The sequence below is a fragment of the Muscardinus avellanarius genome (genome assembly GCF_963383645.1).
Source record: "Muscardinus avellanarius genome assembly, chromosome: 9".
Taxonomy (NCBI): Eukaryota; Metazoa; Chordata; class Mammalia; order Rodentia; family Gliridae; genus Muscardinus; species Muscardinus avellanarius.
In genome coordinates, this window is record NC_137795.1 from 5,028,359 (window position 1) to 5,040,539 (window position 12,181).

Sequence of the window (12,181 nt, forward strand, 5' to 3'; positions counted from 1 at the left end):
CCAGCCTCAGCTACTTAGTGAGGCCCTCCATAACTCAGTGAGACCCTGTTTCAAAATAAAGAATAAAAAATAGGGCAGGGGTATAGCCTGGAGGTCGAATGCCCCTGGGTTCCATCCCCAGACCCAGTTAGGAGCCACAGGCAAAGCGGGAGGTGGAAACGAGGCTGTGGTTGAAGGGGAACCAGGCCAAGCTCCTCATTCAGATATCAGCAAGATTAAAATGCCCTCACCCCCTCGTGTCTGCTGTACCCTTGGCAGTCTGCATGTCCCTTATTCAATAGTTCCTGTCCAGTAGGTTCTGAGCAAGGAAGGCCACCTCTGTCTGGCTCACCCTGTATCCCTGCTGTGCGTGTTTTCTGACTGTTCAAGTTAGGAAGGGGGTAAGTGGGTCCCATGTTCTCAGAGGCCCTGCACCCTTTGAGGGCCTTCAGAGGCCCCTCACGTAGCAGGTACCACACAGTCAGGGGCATTCCTGGGCATAGAAGGCCCTGCTTCTTTCTGGAACCTCCTAGCACTTTGCTGGGCCAAACTTCCAGAGCAGGCAGCGGGCAGTGGTCCTGCATAGGTAGGAGCGGCGGTGGACAGACCCAGGGTGGGGAGCAGAGAGAGGGATGAGGCGAGGTGAGACCGTGCTGCAGACATGTCGGGCTGCTGCGCTGTGGTCAGCATCTTCTGGCTGGACGGGAGCCAGCTGGTCATTATCTAGCTGAGAAGCCTCCCAGCTTGGACCCCAGCTAAGCCAGAATCACGCATGCTGGGAAACGGGCCTTGGTTGAGGCTGGAGCTTAGCTAGATGCTCCCCAGGGGACCTGAACGCGAGCAAAGGGAGAGGCTTTGCTGTCTTGACAACATCCAGGGGGTTTTTTTCTTTCTTTAAGGCTCCAAAATGCTCATTTCAAAGAATGGTATCTTTCAATAAAGTCAGGAACTAGTAAAACTAAGCTATGGTTTTAGAGTCCATGAATGAAACTTTGGGGAGGAGGGTGGTGGTACCTACTGGACAAGAGCAAAGCATTCTTGTGGGGCACTGGCAAGAGCTTCTCTCTTGAGAAAACGTGTGTGAGGGCGCTGAGGGGCTCTGGTCCTCCTTCGGATTTCAGTAAGATTAAAATGTCTTTTTTTTTTTTTTTTTTTTTTTGCAGTACTGGGAATGGCACCCAGGGCATTCTACCTCTGAGCTACACCCCCGGCCTTATTTTTTATTCTTTATTTTGAAACAAGGCCTCGCTGAGTAAAGTAGCTGAGAATGTCTGTGAACCTGCGATCCTCCTGTCTCAGCCTCCCCAATCCAGGGATGACAAGCATGCGTCACCACGCCCAGCTTAAAATGTCTTTGAATTGTATATGCCATGTCATATATAATTCAATATATTATATATATAACTCAAAGACATTTATTATATATAATTCACTATATATTATGTATAATTCAAAGACATTTCATTATATATACAATTCAAAGATATTATATATAATTCAAAGACACATACATATACATAGACAGAAATACATAGATAGATAGATCTAGATCTGTATATATATCCAATTAAAAAGAAAAGAGGCAAGTGCCAGAAGTTCTGGGGCTCCCAGGGGGCCTTGGGACCTGCCAGTCACCGGGAGGAGGAGAGGTAAGAGGTCACCTCCCTGGGAGGCCTCCACCCACAGGCCCCCCCACCCTTTCCTCTGGGCATCAGCCTTGGTGTAGAATACAGTTCTCTATGGGTCCCTCAACCTCACAGCGCACCTCTGGGCAGGGGCAGGCGATTCCTCCCCGCATCCCTCATGCCTGTGCAGAGGTGTTCCAGGAATGAGAAGGGGGTGCCCAGGTGCAAACACTTACGGTGCAGAGTGGAAAGATCAACAGCCCCGAGGGGAGGGAAGCAATGGCTGGAATGCTCACGCAGTTCTGGCTGAAGGCAGAGGCGGAGAGCATGGGAGGGAGGGGAGCCCTGGACTTGCTCAGCAGCGTGGATGGCGTCAGGCCTTGCGAAGAGGTGGTGGGCACTATTTATGTGCCTAACACATGGCTCCATCCCACTGCCCTGCCCTGCTACCAGAGACAAACACGGGGACGTCCATCCCCGAGGGGGCCGCTAGCTGGCCAACGTGTGACCCTTTCCTGCCTTGACCTTCAGGAGACAGGAAACCTCAGGGACACGTGCGCTTCCTTGCGTGTTTTCTCTGAAGGCTCCCGAGAAGCCTTGGGGAAGGAAGATACTTGCAGGAGCACGGACTTACCGAGCACAGTCGGTGCTGCTCTCACCTTCGAACAGGAGCTGCTGGAGCACGCAGCCTTGGACAGCCGCCAGAACCCCACAGGGACCGCCCTGCAGAGAACCGCACATTACCACCACAGCGTGGCCCAGGGCGCATCTCCTTGTTCAGCCCACAGCCTCCAGCCACAGGTTACAGGGGCCCGCTGCACCCTCCCTCTAAAACAAGACTGATCCGTGGCTCTGTCTATACTGCGTCGACCCTGAGCCATATGAGGGGTTACGAGGCCCTTAGAGGAAGGGACCAGTCTGCAATCTGTCGTGGGAGCCAAGTGTGAAGCCACAGACACACCACAGCTCCTCTACCAGCTGGGGAATTGTTTTAATGTATACAGGCTGAGGGTGTCAAGTGTACCCAGCCCTTCAGCCCTGTCCTAAAGCCTCCTCTTCCAGGAAGACGTCCTTGAATACCTCACTGGCACTGAGTCCCTTCCAAAGCACTGACTTAAGTGAGCTCAGCTTGCAGGCCACCTCAGCACCCCACCAGGTAAATCTTTGTCCCCTCCCACCCTGCAACAGGAGGAATCCTTGAAGAGCTCTTCCTGCAGGCCCAGCCCCCAAGGCACATCACAAAGGCTGGTGGAGCACAGCAGTATGCACCACCTCCATCCGGGTCCAAGGAAAGGGGCCGGAAGCCCTTTAAGTGGAGGTGTAAGGAGAGGGGCTGAGCAAGGACGCACGAGGGAGGAGGAGCTGGTAGTCGTGGGGCGTTTCCTCAGGCAGTGTGGGGCAGAGACAGGCCATGGGGGCTGGAGACTGGAAGCTGGTTGAGCTGCCCTGCTCTGTCGGGTGATTCCTTGATCCCAGAGTGAGAACCAAATCTTGGGGGCTTTCATGAATACATCTTGGGAAATATGTCCGGGCCATGTGCAGAGCCCATAGCTGTTTCCCTGCGTTCTTCATGCATCTACTGTGCCGACCAGGCATCTCCTCCTCTTCCTGGAGCCTCTAAGCATTCATGGAGTGTCCCTGCTCCCACCGCTGCCTGCCCGCCTGCAGTGCCCTCCTCCAGCCTTTCTCAAGGCTCAGCCTACGAGGCCCCTGCAGGGCCCCAAGCAGACTTAGGGCTGCCTTCTGCTGCCTCTTCCCTGCACCACTCACAGCTAGCAGTGCTTCATGAGACCAACTGCAAAGCAGAGCGCCTCCGCCCCCAGCGATCGCTCCACCCCCAGCGATCGCTCCACCGGCTGCACGTGAAGGGCCTGCCCCAAATGGCAGCTCAGAAACGTGGGCCTGGCCGGTCCTGGTAGCCCAGCGCCTACTTGCAGGATTCACCACAGCCGAACAGCATCCCCACCACGGGTTCGGAAAAAGTTCCCAGGAAACCTGAAAAGCCACTTGCCTTTTTCTGCACAATGCCGTATTTCAATGAGGCCACATCATTAAAGGAAAAGTTCTGAAGTTTCCATTCCTCACTGAAGCAGCAAGAACTAGAACCAAATAGAAGGGTCTTTACTTCCTGTGGAGGAAAGAAAGTGTTATTGGCTACTTTTTTTTTTTTTTTGCAGTAATGGGGGTGGAACCCAGGGGCATCCTACCTCCAAGCTATACCTCCAGCCCTATATTTTATTACTTATTTTGAAACAGGGTCTCACTGAGTCATAAAGGGCTTCACAAAGTAGCTGAGGCTATCCTCGAACTGCGATCCTCCTGTCTCAGCCTCCCAAGTCCTGGGATTACAAGTGTGCGCCATCACGCTCAGCTTTATTGGCTACTTTCAAAGCAAACCAGGCTACAGTGCTCTGCTTGCGCACCCTGCAGGGTTGGGCTTGAGTTCTAGCAGGGCTGGGCCTTTTCTGGCAGGGCTCTTTTTATTTTGTGAGCCCATTCCTGTCATATTTGAGGGAAGAGAAACCCAACCCCAAGGGTCTTACCTCTGCAACATCTGTAAGTAAAACCAGCCTGTGCTCCCGTGGGCCAAAATCTTTGTGGGCTCCTTACGGAGGCCACGAAACCCAAAACTTTCATTTTGCATGGGATCTTGGAGGTCCTTTGATCGTCCATAGGAAAGACTAGAAGCTTTCAGACCTGACCTCACATTAGAACCATCTAAGGAGCTCTTAAAAATAATCCTGATGCTCTGGCCAAGCCAATTAAATCTGAATTCCTGAGGGTAAGCCCCCTGTGTCAGTAGCCTTTTGTTTTGGTTTTGTTTTATACGGTGCTGGAGATTAACCCGGGGCCTCCCTCATGCTAGGCAAGGGCTCTGCTGCCGAGCTACATCACTGCTCGCTGGCCTCGGTGTCTGTGGTTTTAAAATTGCCCCACGCGATTCCACTTTGCAGCCAGGTTTGACAGTGCGCTGATGGAGGGTGGTCAAACTGTGACCCACAGACCCAAACTCGCCTCTGTGGTTGTTTAAATAAAGTTTTATTGGCACATGGCAATTCCATGTGTTTGCATGTTATCTACATCTGCTTGTGCATTACAACAACAGAGAGATAAGTAGTTGAAACAGAGACCACAGGGCAAGCAAAGTAAAACAAACAAACAAACAAAAAACAACACTGTTCAGCTAGCCCTTTACAGAAGAAAAAGAGGAGTCCCTTGCTACACTGGTCACCCATGAACTCTGTGGAACACCGCACTACCTCTCAGGCAGCCCCTCCACTTTTCAGAGTTCTGTGTTCTCTGGACTTCTGGGTGGTAGCAAGCTCACTCTTCAGCTCCCATCCATCCAAGCACCAAGGTCCAGCGCCCCTCCCCACTGGCAGCCCTGGGATGTGAGCAGAGTCTCTCCACCCCTCCCATGATGAGCCGCCCTCTCCAGACAATGGCTTTACATCCAAGGGGCCCCTGAAGGCTCGAGGAAGCCCCAGGACCAATAGGTGGCATCTGCAGCCCCACCCCTGGGCTCACTCTCAAGTCAGGCCTTTCTACAGACTCGGATTACTTCCAACAGAATTGGAAATTCTGTGAAATTATTTCCCTGAGTATAAGGAAATCTCTATGGCAGACACATGTGTGTCATCAAATGTGCACCAGAGCCACGCTAGACGTGTGGATTCGCCTGCTGGGGCTCAGCCCCCCATCTTGTGCTAACGACAATCATCCATGTGTTTGAACTGCGCTTTTCCAGAACCTAGACGCCACAGGGACTTGCATTTTCAGGCTGAACCCCATCTCCGCTCTCTTAGTCACAGGGTGGCAGCTCTGCCTGGAAATCTGGCCCTGCTCGCCACGATGGCCTGTGGGGTCCTCCCCTTTGTTCAGCTGCATTTGAAGGTGACCTTGCTAGGTGGCCTCTAGGGGCTTCCAAGGGCCTGACCCCAAATGGGATTACCTCTTCAAGGAATCCCAGCCGTGTGCCTACAAGGCTGTGCAAGAACTCCCAGCTTTGGGGGCCCTTCAATGTGCCCCACGTACTATGGCCTCCAGAGAGAATGGAAGGAAAGGACTAAGCCTCGAGAAAAAACTTAATCTGTATACTAAGTAAATACACAGTAAGCGAGAAGAGAAAAAAGCCCAGGAGTTTCGATTTTTTTTCTCCTGCATCCTGGCAGAAAGGCCCGTGGAGAGCCACAGGAGTGACTCCATCCCCCACAGGATCCTCTGACCCGGCCGGCCGACAGGTGAGGCTGTGCTGGGAGCTGAGGGCAGGGATCCAGGCCAGCCCCTGCAGAGCAGACTGCAAGGCCAGGGGCCTGCTCCTGTGTCCTAGGACCGTGAATAGCCCAGGTACAAACATGGATGGCACCAAAGGACTGTCAACTGTCCCTGCCCTTCCCTCCCTGCAACACGGCCAGAGCCCCGCACAGGAGGCCCTCGCAGGGGCAGAACCAGTCTCTCGGGACAATGATCCGGTCCCATCACACACCAGCAGCGCCCATGTCCTGTAACTCTGCCCTGTAACTTTGGGAGGGGAGGGTGCAGTCTGGCCCTTGCCCTCTGTCTAGGGGTTAAGGGAGCTGACAGGACCTGAATGGTTTTCCTGGCTCTTGGCTAAGGTTTTCTTCTACATCACACCCAAACTTCCATTTCAACAATGACTTAGAGATTACAATAAGAGGGACTAGGCCAAAAATATCAAAATCTCTTCATCCGCATCAGGACGCACTTACACAGAGCTGACCCACTGCTTCCGAGCCGACACTTACCTTTGCCACGGAGAGGTCGATGGGCTTCGATGCTACTTGCAGTTTGAGAACTGATGGGGCTGGGGGCAGGATGATTTCTTCCCTTACCAACTCATCCTCCACGTCCTCTGAAAGAAAACCAGGACCGTGTCATGACTCGCAGAGTGGGACACAAAGCCAGTCGCTGTGGTGAGTCTGAGAAGCTTGGGGAGAAGGACGGCTCCTCCACCTCCCGCCCCGGCCTCTGCTGGCACCCAGGGCTTCCCCAGAGAGGACAGCGGGTGCAGAGGGACCTTGCTCCATGTCACAGGCCCTCCCTGGTGAGCCAGAAGGATGCTGGTGCGTGGGACTTCACTACTGGTCCACTAAAAATGTCACACATGGATATAGAGTGATTCAGGGCCTACGACCTAAGCCATTGAGCCAACCCAGAAAAACCCTAGCTCTGAGACACTCCTGACACACAAACTGGGAAAGAAAACATAACACTTCTGATAAACGATCACACTGGGCTTCACGCTTAGTGATCATGTGGATTATGTCACTGGCCCCAAAAAGAGCCCTGGGAGGGAGTCATTTATTTAATGTTTGCGGTGCAGGGGATGGGACCCAGGGACTGGCAGTGCTCCATCATGGAGCTCCCAGCCCGGGGGAATGATTATTTCTAACCCCATTAATGGGCAAGGATGCTGCGGCTCAGGAGGTCAAGTGACGGGCCCCAAATCAGACAAATAGAAAGCGGCTGAGACAGGACCCAAACCAGGCCCAGAGCTGACCACTCAGCCATCCCGCCTCCCTGACCTCCAGCCAGCAGGGACACTAAGTGTATCCCAGAGACGCTCCTCTCCCGTGAGGGCAAGTGAGGCCCAGAAAATGTCCTGCCAGTCTTTGGCAACACCAGCCTGGAATTTCCTGGCTGCCTGAGGCCCCTCTAGCCCTTCCGCTGTTGTTCTGCATTTACCAGAACCCTCAGATGAGGGACCCAGGGAGAAACCATTCCAAGCATGTGGCTGGCGAAGCCGAGCCGGGCACAGCTGAGCAGGGTGGGCTCCAAGCTCCCTAGAGATGTGCGAGAATGAGCCCATCTGGAGGATAGTGAGTGTCCAGAGACCCAGGTCCCCAGAGTACATGGCTTATTTCATATTCTACAGCCTCCTTTTCACCCCAGCCACAGCACAAAGCAAACTTCTAGAGATTCAGTCCACAGAATGAAGAGACATAGTCTACCTCTGGGCTGAAAACTAAACCAAAAAGGAAAATGAAAAGGTCTGGAATTTAAATCAGAAGCAGAATTTAAATGAGAAGCCTCTTGGTTAGAATCTTTGAAAGCACTACCCTGTTGCCATAGCTTTATAAAAATAACCTGAAATAAAGACCAGATGTTCACCAGCAACATGAATGGATCTGAAAAGCACAGAACTGTTTACGTCAAGTAAAAATGCATACACACAAAATAACGCTGTGCTGTGTGCGAGTGTATATACAGGCCGAAGAGATGCACTTTAAACCCAAGAGGGTGGCTGCTCGTGGAAGGGGCGCTCTGTGAAACAGTGGAGGATGGAGAGGAAGGGAAAGGGCGGGAGGGAGGCTGATGGGCAGGCTGTACAAAGGCAGGCACCCGGAACCTTGGCTAAAAGATCTCAGGTTAATTCTACCCTGGGCACCCGAGCACTCCCAAAGGGGGACGAGCCACCCACATGATTCCACCAGCCCTTACGGGCTCCAGGCCAGACTGTCCTGGAAGCAGGGGAGGGACAGTATGTAAGCCTATTTGGAGGCCTCTGTGTAGTCTCATGTTGGCAGGGAGGTAGCCGGGTCAGCATGCTCTGCCTAGGCCATAAAGCTTAGGCCTGGGAAGCAGTTCCCTGGAAGCCCAGGCAGGAGAGAAGAGGCAGCCTTCCTTAGATTCTGCAGAAAGGAACTGGCCCAGTGTAGGGAGTTGGTTCAGGATCACAGAGCAGGCCCAGATGTGGCGAGACCGCCATGCAGGGGAAAAACAAAGTGCTCAGGAATGCCGTGTGGGCCAGCACACAGCCGCCAGCATGCCAGTGGTTTGTGATGCTATTTTTAAGGCCCCAGATAAATGTCTGGCAGAGAAAAAGCAAGAGGTTTTGTTTTCCCAAACCATTTTACCTACCCTTTGAAGGAAAAACTAAATACATGTAATAACACACACACACACACACACACACACACACAGTAACTGCATTTCAAGTAAGGGTCAAAGATGGAGGAGAATCATGTTCACTATGAATTCCACAGGGAGAATGGCTTATAATAGCTCTTTTCTACAGGAGCGATTTGAATGTTGTGTCTAGTTCCCACTGACCCAAGGTACCTTGTGGAAGTACTCAACACCAGAAACTCAGCACTCTTCCAGGTTTGGACCCAACGCCCCACCCCTCCACCCCAAACTGCGTCGCCAGCCTCTGCTCTCTGCACCCTGCTGAGGGGGCAGTCACTCGGAGGGCTTCCTGGGAGAACAGGCCTCACCTCATCTTCTCTGGACCAACCCAAGAGCCACTCACCAGTCTCCAACATCTGGGTTTTTACCTAGAATCTATCCAATACCAGGTCCAGATGGAGCCCCAAACACACAGCCCTGGGTGTGTTACTAGGATAGCCCCAGGGCCCTTCCTGACCAACCACTCACAGTCCACCTGCAGCGTGGCGTTGGGTCCTCTCTGCCTGCTCAGTCTCCCCTCCAGCCCCAGCCCACCACTCCCCCTTCCCTCTAGCGTGGTCTCCTCCACTCTCTCTCTCTCTCTCTCTCTCTCTCTCTCTCTCTCTCTCTCTCTCTCTCTCTCTCCCTCTCTCCCTCTCTCTCTCTCTCTCTCCCCCATCTCTCTGCCCTTGCCCGTGCAGATCCCAGAATCCCCTATTTGGCAACACTTTGCCCTCGCTCAGAGTCCAGCCCGAATGCCACCTCACTATGGAAACTTCCAGAACCTACCACAAAACTTGGCTGCTCTGTCTCCTAAAGCAGCCAAGCACCGTGGCCACGTGCTCACAAGCTGCTTGGGGAGGACACCTCTCCTCCCTGGTCCCGCCCAGCCCCGCTCTCAGGGAGGTCGAGCGCCCTTTGCTGCCCGTGGTTTGCTTTCCACAGAGCCTGGCCTACGGCCTGGCAGACACCGCGAGCCAAAATTCACTGCCCTGAACCAGAGCAAATGGATCTGGGTGCGGAGGCAACGCCTTCCCTCCAGCCAAATCTGAGGTCTTGTTTCTGCACCACTGCTGTAGCCCTTCCGCAAGACTTCTCTGTTCCATAAACTCTCTTGATGACTGGGTCCTAATGGACTCTAATTCTTTATTTCCTTATTTTATTTATTTATTTATTTATTTATTTATTTATTGCAGGTCTGGGGATGGAACCCAGGAGCATTTGACCTCCGAGTTATACCCCTTGCCCTATTTTTTTTTTCTTTATTTTGAAACAGGGTCTCACTGAGTTGCAGAGGGCCTCACTAAGTAGCTGAGGCTGCCCACGAACCGCGATCCTCTGGTCTCAGCCTCCCAAATGCTGGAATTACAAGCGTGCGCCACCACACCCAGCGCTTTATTTCCTTTTTTAAACTATTAGCTGAGCCAGTAGCAGAGAGGGGCTCTTCCTCCTTCCAGAAAACATTTGCATGCAACACACACACACACACACACACACACACACACACACACAACTTCAAACACCTAGCTTCTGAGAATTGCTTAAAAGCCTTCCTTCCAATAGAAGATCTCTGAGTTCTAAAGACCAGGAACTGCTTTGCTTTGTGTCCAAACAAGAGTGGCCTTCATTGGAAAAATTTAAAGTATAGCACCTCCCAGAAGGCTTGGCTGCCAGGCCTTCCTGGCTCCATCCTTCACTCTGCACAGAACCTGCCCTTCCGGGGCTGGGCCAACGCTCCCCATCAGCCATTTCTGGTGATTAACACTCAGACACTCTGTTATCTCCGAAGTGAGTTATGCAGCATAAACAAAGCCCTGTCTCCCTGTGCTGCTCGGAGGCTGCCCCTGGCTTTCAACTGGATCAAAGCGGACTCTTGGGCTGCACGTCTCACACAAGAGACTTCTGATGGGGCACTGCTCTCTTCCTGCAGCTTAAAGGGAGCAAGAAAGTATGTAAGAACAGCTCTCGTTTGCCAAGACCCAACAGGTACGTGGCTGGCTTCCAGAAGAGGGGCAAATGTCAACGGCACTCAAGTCCATCCCTTCGAGTCCAGCCCTTGGCCCATCACCCTCAGTCTGACAGCTGCTTCTGCCAAACCCCCAGTTCCTCAAGGAGCAGAAAACTGCAGAAAGAGAGAGAACAAATGCTTCAGTGCTAAACAGTGGGAAGAAATGTTCTCTGTCTTAATCTTAGAGAGTTCTTACGCAGATGTCTCCAACTGTGAAGGCACAGGGCTGAACACCAAGGTGCGTGCACCTGACGCATGTCACTATTTGTATTTCGAACCTCAGCAATTCATTAATAAACCTTTCCAAAGGACGAGCCTCCTCCAGCAGAGCTATACTATTATTTTCACCTGGAATTTTCTTCTGGAAACCTCAGTAAGTTTGGAATGGCCCTAAAAGAAACTGCAACTGCAGAAAGGGCTCCCTGCTGCTCCCCGACCACCACACACACACCCTGAGTAGATCCACGAGTGACCAGCCTTCTTACAGGGATTTCTTCAAGAAAGAAAGGAATTCAGGGCTGGAAGACATAGCCAGAAAAGAGTGAAACCTGCCCCTGCCTCCCCAGAGGTGGGGGGATGAAGGGGTCCCATCCCAGCCAGGAGAGAGCCCCGGGCACCTCCCAGGCGGAGCAGTGGGGGACGGGTCTGACAGGCCGAGCTCAGAGGCACAGCCACACCTACCCAGCTGCAGGGCATCAGGTTCATCCTCCACCTTGTCGGCCACCAGCGACTGATTTTTCCTGGAAAACAGAAAATGTCACTGTACCAGAAGAGAATGACAGAGAAACCAGCAGAGAAGACGGGAAGGAGGGCGGGAGGGGGTCCATGCGGCTTTATCCAGCATCAGCTTGCGCGCACCATGAATAGCTTGCTTCTCCTCTCTGACCCCCAGGCTCCACGTGCAGTGGGTCCAAAGGGCTCCCGAGGTGCCCGTCAAAGGTGTCAGGCACACACTCCGGCCAGGACAGGATGGCAAGCCCACGGCGAGACACCTGACGGTCATCACGCACCAACACACTTTGCCGATGTCGCTACTGGGACACACAGATCAAGACCTTGTCACCATCGCGCGGTGTTTCCATCTCATCTCTGTGAGCTTTTGGTTTGTTTCTTCTCCCCCTGATTCCTTGTAAGCCATCAGCAGCCATGTGCAAGAGATCTCTAAAACATACCTGTGAGCTGTCTCTTTCCATTACCTGGAAAACTGCCCTGCGATTCCACTGTGTAAATCCAGGTATGCCCGCCAGAGCTTTCTTAAAATGTCCCACCTGTATGGCAGCGCCCTTATTATTTTTTTTTCTCTAGTATGCATCGATCTAAAGGAAAATCATTTCTTAAGAAGAACCTACTAAAAATAACAGTATTACATCACTCTCTGAAAGCCCATTTACTCTGTTCACAAGTGACAGCTCTTTTGAATGTAGCATTGAAATATATCTTCCTCCAACATCCTTGCAGGGCACGATATGACTGCAGTAACAATCGTAATCTCGCCACAGTGCGTTCTATTGAACTGGTTTCCTTCTAAAGATGTATGAGGGCGTGATTGGGAGACCGTGCGGGACGTGCAGTCCTCGACCTGTGAGCATGTGCCTCCATGGACTCGTGCTTTCTCTGGCCGGCTGGAGAGCACAAAGCTCCCTCCACCTGCCCCCGGCAG

The 12,181-nt window shown here is 52.6% G+C and overlaps 1 protein-coding gene across 1 annotated transcript in view; it reads right to left on the reverse strand.

The window, feature by feature from the left end:
* MINDY4 (MINDY lysine 48 deubiquitinase 4) overlaps window positions 1–12,181 on the reverse strand; it is a gene marked incomplete at both ends in the record, with an annotated part of 100,857 nt that overhangs the window by 42,554 nt on the left and 46,122 nt on the right. The window contains 4 exons of the mRNA XM_080701392.1: window positions 2,239–2,327; window positions 3,616–3,732; window positions 6,371–6,477; window positions 11,203–11,261. Coding sequence (XP_080557518.1) covers window positions 2,239–2,327; window positions 3,616–3,732; window positions 6,371–6,477; window positions 11,203–11,261 — 372 coding nt within the window. The remainder of the gene's footprint in view (window positions 1–2,238; window positions 2,328–3,615; window positions 3,733–6,370; window positions 6,478–11,202; window positions 11,262–12,181) is intronic.